Below are 12,959 nucleotides of genomic sequence, written 5' to 3' on the forward strand. Positions count from 1 at the left end.
CATGCTAATCAATAATGAGGGTGAATTTGATATTTCTATAAACAGGTGATTAACGAGGGTTTTAAACATTTCATTAAGAAATTCCAAGAAACTGCGGGAGAAGCCGTGAGAGTATCTGTTAACGGAGTCAATGGCTAAAGTAGGCGAGGTTTTTGAAAGAAAAGATGTACGTCCATTTCCTCAGGAAAACTAATTACGCGGCTCAAATATTTAATTCTGCGTCTGTGGTAATTAGCTTCACTACTTTAGTATCTGAGCAGCAGTTTTCGAAAATACTTGGCGTATAAACGGGTCTGGCAATATAAAATTAATACCCAATTAACAAACTACGGTTTAATATCGTATTAAAATGAAGCCGCTCCAAAGTGGAATGCTCGCATTGTAAAAAACGAACAATGAAGATTATCCGAAAATATATGCCGTTTTTATTATTCTTTAACCTCCGTTTGCATATGCCCGTGATAGCGGCGATGTGTGACGTTGAAAATTGAAAATTTCTAATGAAATGGCTAAAATTTACGACCACCTTAAGAAAAACGCTTTTTGTGGAGATCCGTTGGGCACGTCTCGCCACTCTTGAGACCCTGAATGCGGAAGGTGGCCGGGAAGCGTTCTCCAGAGAATCAATGGACTAGACGAAGGTCGGATCCCTGGAAATCCCGGAGAGAAAGCACGAGCTTCTGAAAAATGGTGTTGACATGCACCGCGGATAGTGTCTCAGAATATCCGTCCAAAATTTCAGAGAACAGGAAATGAAACTCGCGGTCTCCTAACTATATACCTCTTCCGTGCATTTTTATGTGCACCCGAAAACACCTTGACTCACACTTCTATTTCTTTTGTAGACCATCTTTTCCTCTCTCCCACACGCGCGCTCTCTTCAGAAATACCAAGCCGTGGTTGGGCTGACGAGCTCTAGGGAATAGCTCGGTAATATTCGATGGGGATTTTCAGGACTGAGTTCCACTGGTAGCGATGCTAATGAATACTTCTTTAATGATAATCGAACAAAAATGCCACGCCCGGGAAAATTTCCGAAAGAATTATTCCTGCCATGACGTATCACAATGTTTCTCAGCCAAGTTTCATTTAAGAAATTCAAGTTAATCTCGTATTGATGAAAAATCGTAAATGATTCGATTATAAAACAATCACTGGGAGAAAAAACTTGTAATTTTCATTCATCATAGTTTTAATGGCTCAATATGAACGGCAAAATAACAGGAACATTTCAAAATATTCAAAGACTGATCGTTTATCACGAATTCCTCATAGTCATAAAACTTAAAACGAATCTTGAGGTAGCTTGCAAACAAACGCGATTGCGTCTTAGAATACTGGCGCATTCCTTTTAAATTTAGGAGTGAGTACATACCTATTATGGCCTCTTATGTTTTCGAGTACCATTCATGAACAGCGGTTTCGAAAATCCAAGTGGAAAGCAAGATATATGGTTTCTCAACACTGCTCCTCCGTCACTTTGGCTGAGCTCCAACGAAAATATTACACAACTTGAATTTGACTTTGGATAAAAAAATTTTCTTATCACTCCATCAATTTCTATTCTTGTTAAACGAGTGACATGGGTAGAATCATCGCTAAATGCAGCCTGCTGACCAGTCAGCTGTGTCATTTCGGGAATGGAATTCGCTTTTTCCTACGAAATAGTCCAATCCGTCAAATATTATCTAAGAGAGGTCTAGGACAAGTGTTGTCAGAGGTAGCTACCATCAAAACCATGTTGATTCTTAACCATCAAAACGATGGAATATTGGTTCAAAAAAGCTAAACGACTTAACAATGTATATGTATCCTTTCGCCCTACGAAGGTAGGGTGGATCACCTGGATGGGCGGTAGTCCAGGGGGGGTAGAGCGTTGAACTGCTGACCAGAGGGTCCCGAGTTCGATTCCCGGGCAAGGCACTTTGGGCACCTGCAGCTCTGTGTGATTTTCCGGGTACCAGGTCTTCCTAGGAATCCATAACCGGCACAGGGAAAGGAACTGTCCCCCTACCCTGATGTGTAAATTTCACACGCCGTCGGGCTTAGTACTGGGTGAACCTACCAAACCGACCTTCGGGTTGATTACTGTGTTTATGGTTTATATTTTTCTATATATATATATATATATATATATATATATATATATATATATATATATCCACACACACGCATATAAAGAAATATATGTGTGTGTGTGTGTGAGTGGAAAATTTTATATATATATATATATATATATATATATATATATATATATATATATATATATATATATATAATATGTATAAATATACACACATATACATTCACCTAAGGACACAGCGAGATGACCCCAACTTGGCTTACCGAAATTTATGACGTTTCACGTTAAAAAAAAACTGGCAACCCTTGGGCGTTCATTCATCCACTCGCTTTCGTTCGTTAGAGACTCGACAAGAGGTGATTCACGACCTTCCCCTAAACCGCTTCCCTCCCTTCCATTGAGGGGGATGAGGGGACGACTTCCACCAAGACCACATTCCCTCCCTCCCGGCATGAAATTAGCGTGGTTTTGGTCCCTGAGGTAGGTCGGAGGGGGGAGAGGGCGAACGAACAGTGGAAAGAAACCGTGACGCGTTAAGTCACCAACCGACCGGCCTCCGTGGAAGGAGACAAGCGGTTCCGCGGATCGCCTCGCCGAATCGCGGGACTCGGTTTCCCCTCGCACGATATGTACATCCGCACTCCTCCCCTTGCACTTGTTCTCCTACCGGCTACTCAGAGTCCCCCTCCTCTTAATCTCCTCATCCCCTTCCCAGGGGAGAAACCCACCCATCCCCAGCCTCTCCCACCGTTCCGACCTCGCTTTCAACCCCCCTTCGCCCACCCCATCACGGACAAAAGGTGGAGGGGCGTATTTTTTTTCGCGAAATACTTAAACCGAGTGCTGCTCTCGACTCCCGCATCACTTTTCTTTCAGAGGGAAGGCGTGAAGGGTCGAGTTTCTCCCGTTCCGGAACATTTTTATCAGGTATAAAAAAAACCAACGCCGTTGAAACTTACGCGTATCTTAAAAACAAGGACGGAATCTTTGTCCAGCCTGCGGATTTAAATGATACCTCCCGTTAAACGTTTTCGCCAGCATGCCCGCGAAAATTCGTTTCAAGACAAAGGTCATGCGAGACATGCTAATTTACACGCCATATTAATTAATTGCTGATTAATTTAATTTCCATGGCATAATTCAATTCAATCATTCATATATATCTATCATTTTTTTATAATTCATAGCAAAAGCTAATAGTGATCAGGAAATAAACATAATACGAAGTCCACACATGATAGCGCCGGAGTCACAAAGGCTAATAACATCCTTTTCCGTATAAACTAATTTCATTCAAATAATCTCTGATGTAATCTGGAAAGTTATTTAATACTTATTTCTCATCGTATACGCTAGACCATTTCAAGAACAAATCTCTCTTTTTTATCTTCACTCCATTTGTTTGTGTATACAGGTAAATATCACGTTCGATCAATTATGGTCTACGTTGTCGAACTCACACACGTTCTTATTTTAGACGCTACTTTCGAAAGCTACCGTGTAACCTTGGACATAACTCCCACGCCTCCGAATGACCAATCTACGGTCAAAAAAACCAGCTTCAGGTCTGCGTAATTTAAAAATTCAAAATTCAAAATTAATTCAAAAATAAGGAATGTGGTTCCGTGGTTGGGGAGAATATATTTCAGAATCGCCTGCCGATACACCCAAAAAAAACAGTATTTTCCGGGAGGGATATGGAACTTAATAGACAAAGAGGAGCGATGAAATGAAATTAGAACTGAAACGAACATTTAACCAGTTAACTGAGCGTGTTTTGCATACGAATTGAAATCGGGAGACTTGTTACCAGGACCATAGCTTCGTACATACCTTAGTTCATACATTACCGTTATTTTTTCACATGACGCGTCTATAATAGATAAGAACAGAATTATTGTCGTATACGTTCGTCCTATACCACTCACCAACCTGACAGCGTTTTTAATCGTTTTATTTAATTCGAATAGCACCTGAGTATCAAAACATTTCAAGCGAAATCAATAGGGAACCAAGGTAAAGTCGGGTACAATATATAACGTGGACATCAAGGAAAAAAATTTTAGCGATTACAAGAACTTTCTTTGCTCCTTACGTTCAACGATTTCCTTTAAAAGCCAGCAGGCATGATTCCATTTTTAGACTTGGAGGCGAGGAGTTTTGTGGCGCCGCTTCCTTATTTGACTCAATTGACGCTGTGAGATTATCTTTTAGCTAAAAATACAATGTCTAAATCGATACTCTTTCTTTCTCGTAGAAGAAGCACGTGTCCACGTTAAAAAAAACAAACCACATTACGGGAAGGTATGATTTTTTTCCACAATACACGAAAGAAACAAAACGAATTTGAAACGGGACGTTAAAATGATATCGTTTTCGTTCTATCTTGAAATGTATATTCCTTTGACAAAAATTAAGCGTGACATGCCTGCACAATAACACATGTTTAATCAGAGACTAGGTCGATAAGCAGAAAATATCCGAAAGATGCATGGACGATCATCGCGTTCTATTGTCGTAGAATAAAAATAGGTATCGATTTTACCGGGATCCTTATCTGAAATGGACTTAAATTTCTTAAGTTTATTAGGCCCTGAATAGATTTGTTCTGCATGAGCCAAGGTTTCATTGCCAGAATGCGCGAGAAAAGTGGACAACAGACATCCATCGACATTCTGGGTGTCCTATATTAGCGAACTGTTCTGCGGATTCTATATGCGGAGTGCAGTATAAAGTGGTACCTGGTACTGTCATTGGAGGTGCCCATAGATTTATTCAAGAGGACGGATCAAATACTCTGCTAGGTCCACGGTCCGTGCCTTTGCCGAAAACTTCTGTATACATTTGTTCCCGCAAGATTTGAATATGAAAAAATAATTCACTTCCTCAAAGTAAAGGATTTCGCTGTACAATGGTGCTTACCAATGAATAATCAACTGGAAAGTCACATTTCTGAGGCCGTATTAGATTTAGCGCTACCCAAAATTCATGTGGAATTCTGCTTCCCCTCCTAACTAATATCGAGTTCTCATTCACTGCAATCGACACTTAATTTCCGAGATGCTATAAGTAAGTCACCCATTTCACTATTTTCAACACATATTGACGAAAAAGCTCGCCAAAATAATACTCAATGTGGGTGTTTTCTTTATGAGGGGTGGCGGTAGATTATGAAAGGGCACGTTTTAGCTAGTCAGTTCGGACCTAGTAGATGGTATTTACCGAAACGAGCGCCGCAGGCCGCAAAGCGCTGACTACTGGGATCGTTAAAACGCTTGTCGGCCGCGGTCGTATTCTTCACACGCTCGCACGTGCCGAGAGTCGGTAAATCAACTGAGATCGACTCTCGCTGAATAGCACCATAGGGATGAGCCTATCCGTCGCCAAAGTACTGCGTCGAATGGCGTATAATTCATGAACGGCGCAAAAAATGTTTCGTCTATCGTTTGAATAATCTCCGTAAATTTTTTTTCTGGATTTCCTGCAGCGTAGTAAGAATTTTTTTAAAGACAAAATTTCGTCCTTCCTACTGAGAATGTTGTGGAAAGGAAACATGAATATTTACGAAAAAAACTTCAATCGAAGATTTCGTTTAGGTATATTATTAGGTGCGCAAGTTCTTTTCTCCATTAAATCCAAATTCAAGCGATCATATTTTAGCAGCAAGCAATGAATCAACAGAAAAGCTACCTTGGGAATCTATCAATCATTATGCTGACTTTTAATTCACATATGTGTTACTCCTAGCACAGAATGGGATCATGCCATCTACTGGTGGTTATGATCGCGTATGCATACAATTACGTTAAAGATCGACTTATTTTCACCATGAGGTATACATTGTGTTTGTCTTTTTTTAAGTATTATCGGTAGATGCGTAATTATGCATTTTGTTTGCTATCACATTGCAGTTATTGATTAAAGTGAAATATGAGCTCTGAGGTATAAATAACTGAGGGTTTCAGCTTAAAAAAATCGGATGATACTCCTGAAACATTAGCTAGATACAAACTTGGTGATTTCCTGGGTATCATCAAACTTTCAAGAAAATTTTCCCCGTGTGGAACTGAGGAAAAACTACAGTTCTCACCCTGAAGTTGCAAATTTTGCGCATATTAAGAATAAGCACGACGTGAGCTGTATCCTTACCTATGAAACATATTTGCAGGTCGAAACCTTTGTTTCATTATAATTGTTACTGAAGTTATTTACCTCGTATTTTCAAAAATGCTCGAACATCTTAATTAAATTAGCCTTTCGACGTAGATGTTATATAAGTTTTGAGAACTTAGTAGTTTTGAATTAAATTCATTTATACATTTAACAAGAAAGGCATAATGTAGTGCAAACAACGAGGAAGTAGTCGTGATAAGTAGAACTTAGAATAATCGGTAGGTACCGTCAAAAACCTACTTCTAATAAATTTCATACGGAAATAAATAAATGCATAGCGTTATCATAATTCTTATTTGGAATACGCAAATAAATAAAGAGTCAATCAGTAAACATTTCAATTTCTCGAGCCAAAATTTTGCTGAAATTTCGCACCAGCTGTTCACCGGCTTTCCAGTTTAGTGCTTCCATGTTGTTCAACCTGCTACAGTAAACCATTGTCCCTTGTAAATGCATACATGCAAGTGTGTGAACTGAGGTCAAAGTGCATTTCCGAGTTTTAACACGCTCTCTCCATTTTTTCCCTAACAGGTGTCACAGCATGGAATCCGGCGGGTCCCTCCTGAGAATCTGCCTGCTAGCTGCACTCTTCTGTGGAGCGAATCTACAGAGGCCGTACCGATACAACCGCCAATGTAAGTAATTGCGCATGCCGCGCAAGTCCCTTAAACCGCAGGGGGAACCGCTGGAAATCCCCACCTGCTTCGTCCCCGCCCCCTGATTCATTCCCTTCACGTCGCGGGACGAGCAACACGAAGGACGAGCCGTGAGTCGAATTTCGTAGAGTACCTAGACGCTCTGAAAGCAAGCAATCCGAACGCAAACTTTCGCCCGACCGTTGCAAAGCCCAGTGAATTTTCTGTTTCGACGTTCAACGGCTTTAATAATGAGAGTAGACATGACTTTAAAGAAGTCTTGCTAACATTTCCTTTATCATTTCTGAAGGAATACTATTCTCACGAACATGTACATTATTGGTGCGAATACCAGTTTATAATACGTTATGCTTATTTAAAAAAATTAACTTCAACTGAACTCATGTAACACAATAGATAGAGGAGAGCTGGCCAAAAACATATGTTGAACCGACTTGATCATTTTATTCCCTTTGATAACACAAATCAGGGTGTTTGTGAATCACGAACGGAATATACAAAAAATATTTAGCTCATAAAATTTAGGCTGAATGGAAAATAAAATTTCATTAATTACCTTTGATTACCTACGAGGTTTGGCTTCTGAGATATTTTTTAGCAGATAAGTCTTGAATAGTAATAACGATGGACACTGTTTTGTCATGAATTGAAACACTTAAGAGAGTATAAGTATTATTACAGTCATTATTCCTTCGCGAATAGGAACAAATCGTATCTCAGCACCCGGAAACTCCTATTGAATAGTATTACAGCACAAATTTTTGGCGTGGTCGAAAATTAGTTATGCTCATGAATGTATTGACTAAAGCATGATAGTTGAAATATATCATGACTGTTTTCAAGTCCATGCATCTTGCTTGAATATTGACTCTACGTCAAGATCTCATTTCATCGATTTTTTAAAACGATTTTGCTCCGTTGAAAATAATGTTAAATAATATGTCTTCTTGGAAGACTCGAAGTTATTACGTACACCAATAGCTTATCTTTCAATTCCAAGGTTGATAGCTACATTTTCTTCCCTAAAAGACCCACACATCCCCATTTCTTCCATGTACCACACAAAATAGAACTAAATTTTCAATTTATTCATCTTCTGTTGATGAAGAATGGATTTCGATCCCTCTCCTGGCCCCGAAACGTCCTTGTTTCTATATTCCTTATAATGAGTTTATAATAGAACCAATTTAAGTGCTCATGAATAGTGAGTAAACTACGAGTATTGTGTGCGTACATATACAAGCGATGTTGTAATACAGTGGGTTAAGAGTTGTCCTACTGACCGGATGGCCCAGGATCGATTACCGGAGACCTCTGTGAACCCTCAGCTTCACCCGTGTTTATGTAAATACGTACACACACACACATTTTTATATATATAAACCATAAACACCGTAATCAACCCGGAGGTCGGTTTGGTAGGTGATGGTAGAGTTCACCCAGTACTAATCCCTATACGGCGTGTGAAAATTCACACATCAGGGTAGGGGGCTAGTTCCTTTCCCTGTGCCGGTTATGGTTCCCAGGAAGATCTGGTACCCGAAAAATCACATAGCTTGGGTAGAGCTGCAGGTGCCCAGAGATTTGCCCGGGAATCGAACCCGGGACCCTCCGGTCAGTAGTTCAACGCTCTACCCACTGAACTACCGCGACCCGCATATATATATAAAATATGTATGTGTGTGTGCGCTATATATATATATATATATATATATATATATATATATATATATATGTATGTATATTTTATATATATATATATATATTCACATACACACATGTATGAAATGAAGAATGAATATTTAAAGTGTGCAAAGCCGCACCGCACCGTCATGAGCAAGCTAATTTTTTGCGTTGAGGTTGTCATGCAACCGTTATACTCGCAATGTCAACCATTTCATGGTAGCGAGCCAGGGAAGAGGCAAAAACTTCTCATCCGCGAAAGGACAAATAGAAAACAATCGTGCCTATATCCAGTGGCGATCCCGCGGGTAATTTACGTTGAGCAAGGTCAAGGGCGGAGGAGTTGTTAAATCGCTTTCGGGGTCTGTCGTCGGATTTCGTAAGACCCACCCACCGATGTGAAGCATGGGAGCGAAAACAACACGAACACATCGTCTCCGGGACACACGACGTGAGTGAAACCACGTCGCGGGAAATGCATGCGCGCCGGCCGGGGCGAACGCTATAATACATCCCGACGCGGACGAAAGAGGGTGACGTAACTACTTGAGGGCAAATCGTCGCGGAAGAGATGGCGCCTGTGAAAGGGCTAGTAAACACCACGCGTTGAATGCGGCAATCCACGTTCCTCTTGGCTCGCGTAAATATGCAAGGTTGTGAGAACTGGCATAAAATCCATCCGAAGAGTTTGAGAACGATGATGTGCAAACACATGATAACATAGCAATATTAGTTGCGCAAATAAGTTTGGTGCGTTCCGTCCACAGTCCTGATTTCCCGTTCCAGTCCTGTTTTTATCTCAAACGTTGCTAATCCTCCCGAGAATTTTCCGTTTTTGACGGCAACGGACTAAAAATTACAATCAGCATACGTTTAACGACGTAATATTATTACTCCTTTATCAACAGCTTCACTTTTCATCTTTAAATGAAGACATTTGTAATTCAAGGAGTCAAAATCTTTGTATATGTATACTTGACTCATATGTAGGTATGTATTTGGCTCTGATTTATATTTTCCGTTGACTTAAACACAATGAAGATTTGAAATAATTCCTTCTTAAAATTCACTAGAATGATCATCTTCATAGAAATACATACACTAAGTTCATGGAGAACATAATACATAACTTGAACTTTAGGGTTTAGCCATGAATTTCTATCTATTTTTACATTTTAAATGTTGTTAATACCATTCAATTATGTCCATATTTCAGTATGAAAAGGAGACACAAAAGTCAGGAATGGCGAAAATTATGCGCTTAAAGCAAATGGGTGTTCAAATTTCAAAAATTATATCGAAAACTGTCTCAGTTATTCTTTTTCTTGTGACTGCAATATATTCTTTCATCCAATGTCAAACCTAATTCTCACGACCATTTATGCAGTAGTGAGCCAGCACTCTATATAACTATATTCTCCCCTGAGATAACAAAGTATCTCATCTCTGGATAGGAAAAAGATAAAGGCACGACTGTTCTAATTGAATAAAGAATGACTCAAAATGGAATTTATTATTGAGCTATTTTCATGACTGATCTCGTATTTATGAACTAAGCACAGTATTATTTTTCATGTGACTTAAACACTATGACCATTTGAAGGAATTCCTTAATAAAAATTTAGGAGTAGAATTATGGCTATAAAAATAAAATGATTTGGAGTGAAAATAAATTGTTGGCTCTCAATATGAATTTCCTGTTGCATTATCCGCGCGAAAATCAATTTAATTGACTACTTATATCGTATTAAGTTCTAATAACGCGAAGGAGTCCACCCTAAACTGATAACTTTGTAGCAAATCTAATGCTATACTAACTTATTTTGGAAAACCAATATTTCCTAAAAGTCCAAAAATATCATCAGTATAGTTACAGCGCTGGCGACGGCTAAATACTCGGATAATTCAATAAATTCTTAATGAACTTATGATTTATAGATTCTCGATGCAAATAATAAATAAAAATCACATTCTTTCCCTGTCGGATCCGAAACTCTGCTTGTGGCATTGTAACTAACTCTGAAACCGACTATGGGGTGCTGAATACGCCCATGTGCGAATTGATCCAAAACCGTGCTTCATTGAAAATATTCCATTAACTTTACCAAAGGTTTTGGGAACTCAAATTTCCATTAAGGATAAGGATTCGCCGTTTTCGGTGAGAGAAGAACATGTTAAGTTAGACGAATGACAAACTGAAACCAATGGCATCATTCTTTGGATAAGTGAACGATAGATAGAAATTTTAAGGAAGACAGGGGAAAAACTAGGATGTTGCCCCATTCTTTTTGAGTTGTCAAAAGAGAAATACGGTATATCGTCCTTCCCGACGGAACCACTATCACGTGATCATCATTCGACACCCAAACAGTAATCGGAAATAAAACTAAAACAATATCAGAAACTAAAAATTCTACCGCGAGGGACGAGGTTTGACCTCGGTCCCTCGACGTTGGAAGCCCTTCACTGATCTCTTTCGTTCCATTACTTCCCGACTGATTGTTGAACGTGACCGCGGAATCCATCAACAGATAATGCTGCCGTTGTGTGCCAAGTGGGCGTGCATACCAGAATATATTTAACGTCGTGTTATTCCACAATCACTATTAATGGTAACCCGTACAAGATTTATTCACCTTCTCTGAGATTCCTGGGTGTAGAGAGAGTATAAGCGACTAATGGCTGGAGATCCCGGGATTCAAATCCGCGTGATGCCTCTCCACACTCCCAGTTTCACTCAAGTAATTTCATCATTAGGGTATGCTGGGATGGTACAACTAAAAGAAACTGACCCCTCCCTACACTCAATGGACGAATTTCACGCCCTTTAACATCTAACAAGGTGAGCTCTCCCTTAATATTTAAAACCATACTCCGGGTTGATCATTCTGGCTTTACCTGAGAAGTTTTGAGAATTTCAAAGTATTCTATTTTCAGCTAATTCATTGTTTTTCAAATAATCCACCGTTTTAACAAAATGCCACAATTTTTCTCTATAAAGGCACAATATTCCAGTTTGAATAAATACGTTTAAGTGTGGGTAGGTCATGTTTTGTAAAATAACATCTATAATTAGAGGCTCAAATTTCGGTTATGATTACATTCCGTCTGGATTCCTATCTGATGCAAAAGAGAAATCTTTAAAATACACTGAATTGTGATGCCTGAACTCTAAGCGCCAAGGATACCGATGAACAAATCCTTGTTGACTGATTAAAAATAACTCGGTGTTCTAGATTCACAAATAAATAAGTCCCTGGGGATAGGAATTATAATTTCCAATGGTATTGTAACCAACAAGCCACAACATTTCAGCCAAACTAATTCATAGATTAATACGATCTGATGCTTACCTCGAGTTAACTGAGGTTTAGGAAAGAATAAATTTACATTGAAATAATGTGTGAACGTACCATTTATTAACCTGATAACGTGGTGAGAACAAAGATAACTAGGTGTGCACTAAGGAAAAGGGCTTACTTAGGACATCGGTTCATCATTTTCATGCCATTTTGAATAAGAAGGAAGTAGTCATTACATCCAACGCTCTAAGAAAAGCTTAATTTTATGATTGGAATTAAGGAGATTAGCACAATCACCAAAATACGTATAATGGGCGAAACTGAATTTTTACGCGAATATAAAAATTTGCAAGTCAAATGGTTTATTTAATACCAAAACACCTGGGTACTTTGAAAAGTAGGAGCATGTACCGAGTGATAATTTCTCATTGACCATTAATTAGAACACTAAATCACCAAATAAATGTAATGATGCCACAGTATGGATTATTTTGTGTCTATAAACTGTTTTTTTTATAATTACTTCCGGGACTACATGAGGTTATTGTCGTTAGAAAATGGCAACGTAGAATGAGAACTACAACAAATTACAGACGGGTATGTGATCCTACAACAGACCTATTTCTTCGAGATATTAAGGTCGAAACAGTATTACATCACGTCCTTACTACTCCTTTATGTTTCTATATTTGAACCAATAAGATATTAAACCAATATAAGATTGCGATCTGCACGCAATGGCACCCAAGTCGTTGCCAATGGTTTCTACCAAGCACCGGGCACCAAGTACGAATCAGGATATATCTGAAATATTTTGCTACCACCGGGATTTGAACTCGGTTTCACAGTCCTCAGCGTATAAGAAATGAGAGTGTTGACCTTACAACTCATAACACGACTTGAATTGCATTTTCGAATTTAGGAGCAAGTATTGGTTTTTAGAGGTACTCCTCTCCTGGAAGCCCAAGATCACAACGCTTGGGAGACTTCGGTTTCCTGTGTGCTATTTATTTCTTTCTCCATCGCTACGAGTACAGTGCTGGCCACATCATCTAGAAGTAC

General features: G+C 39.1%; 1 protein-coding gene across 1 annotated transcript in view; it reads left to right on the plus strand.

Moving 5' to 3' along the window:
• LOC139696260 (venom protease-like) overlaps positions 1 to 12,959 on the plus strand; it is a 79,256-nt gene that overhangs the window by 43,086 nt on the left and 23,211 nt on the right. The window contains exon 2 of the mRNA XM_071594946.1: positions 6,788 to 6,891. Within this exon, the coding sequence (XP_071451047.1) occupies positions 6,798 to 6,891 (94 nt within the window). The 5' untranslated portion in view covers positions 6,788 to 6,797. The remainder of the gene's footprint in view (positions 1 to 6,787; positions 6,892 to 12,959) is intronic.

Source organism: Hetaerina americana, unplaced genomic scaffold, assembly GCF_022747635.1.
Source record: "Hetaerina americana unplaced genomic scaffold, ioHetAmer1.1.p SCAF_7, whole genome shotgun sequence".
NCBI lineage: Eukaryota > Metazoa > Arthropoda > Insecta > Odonata > Calopterygidae > Hetaerina > Hetaerina americana.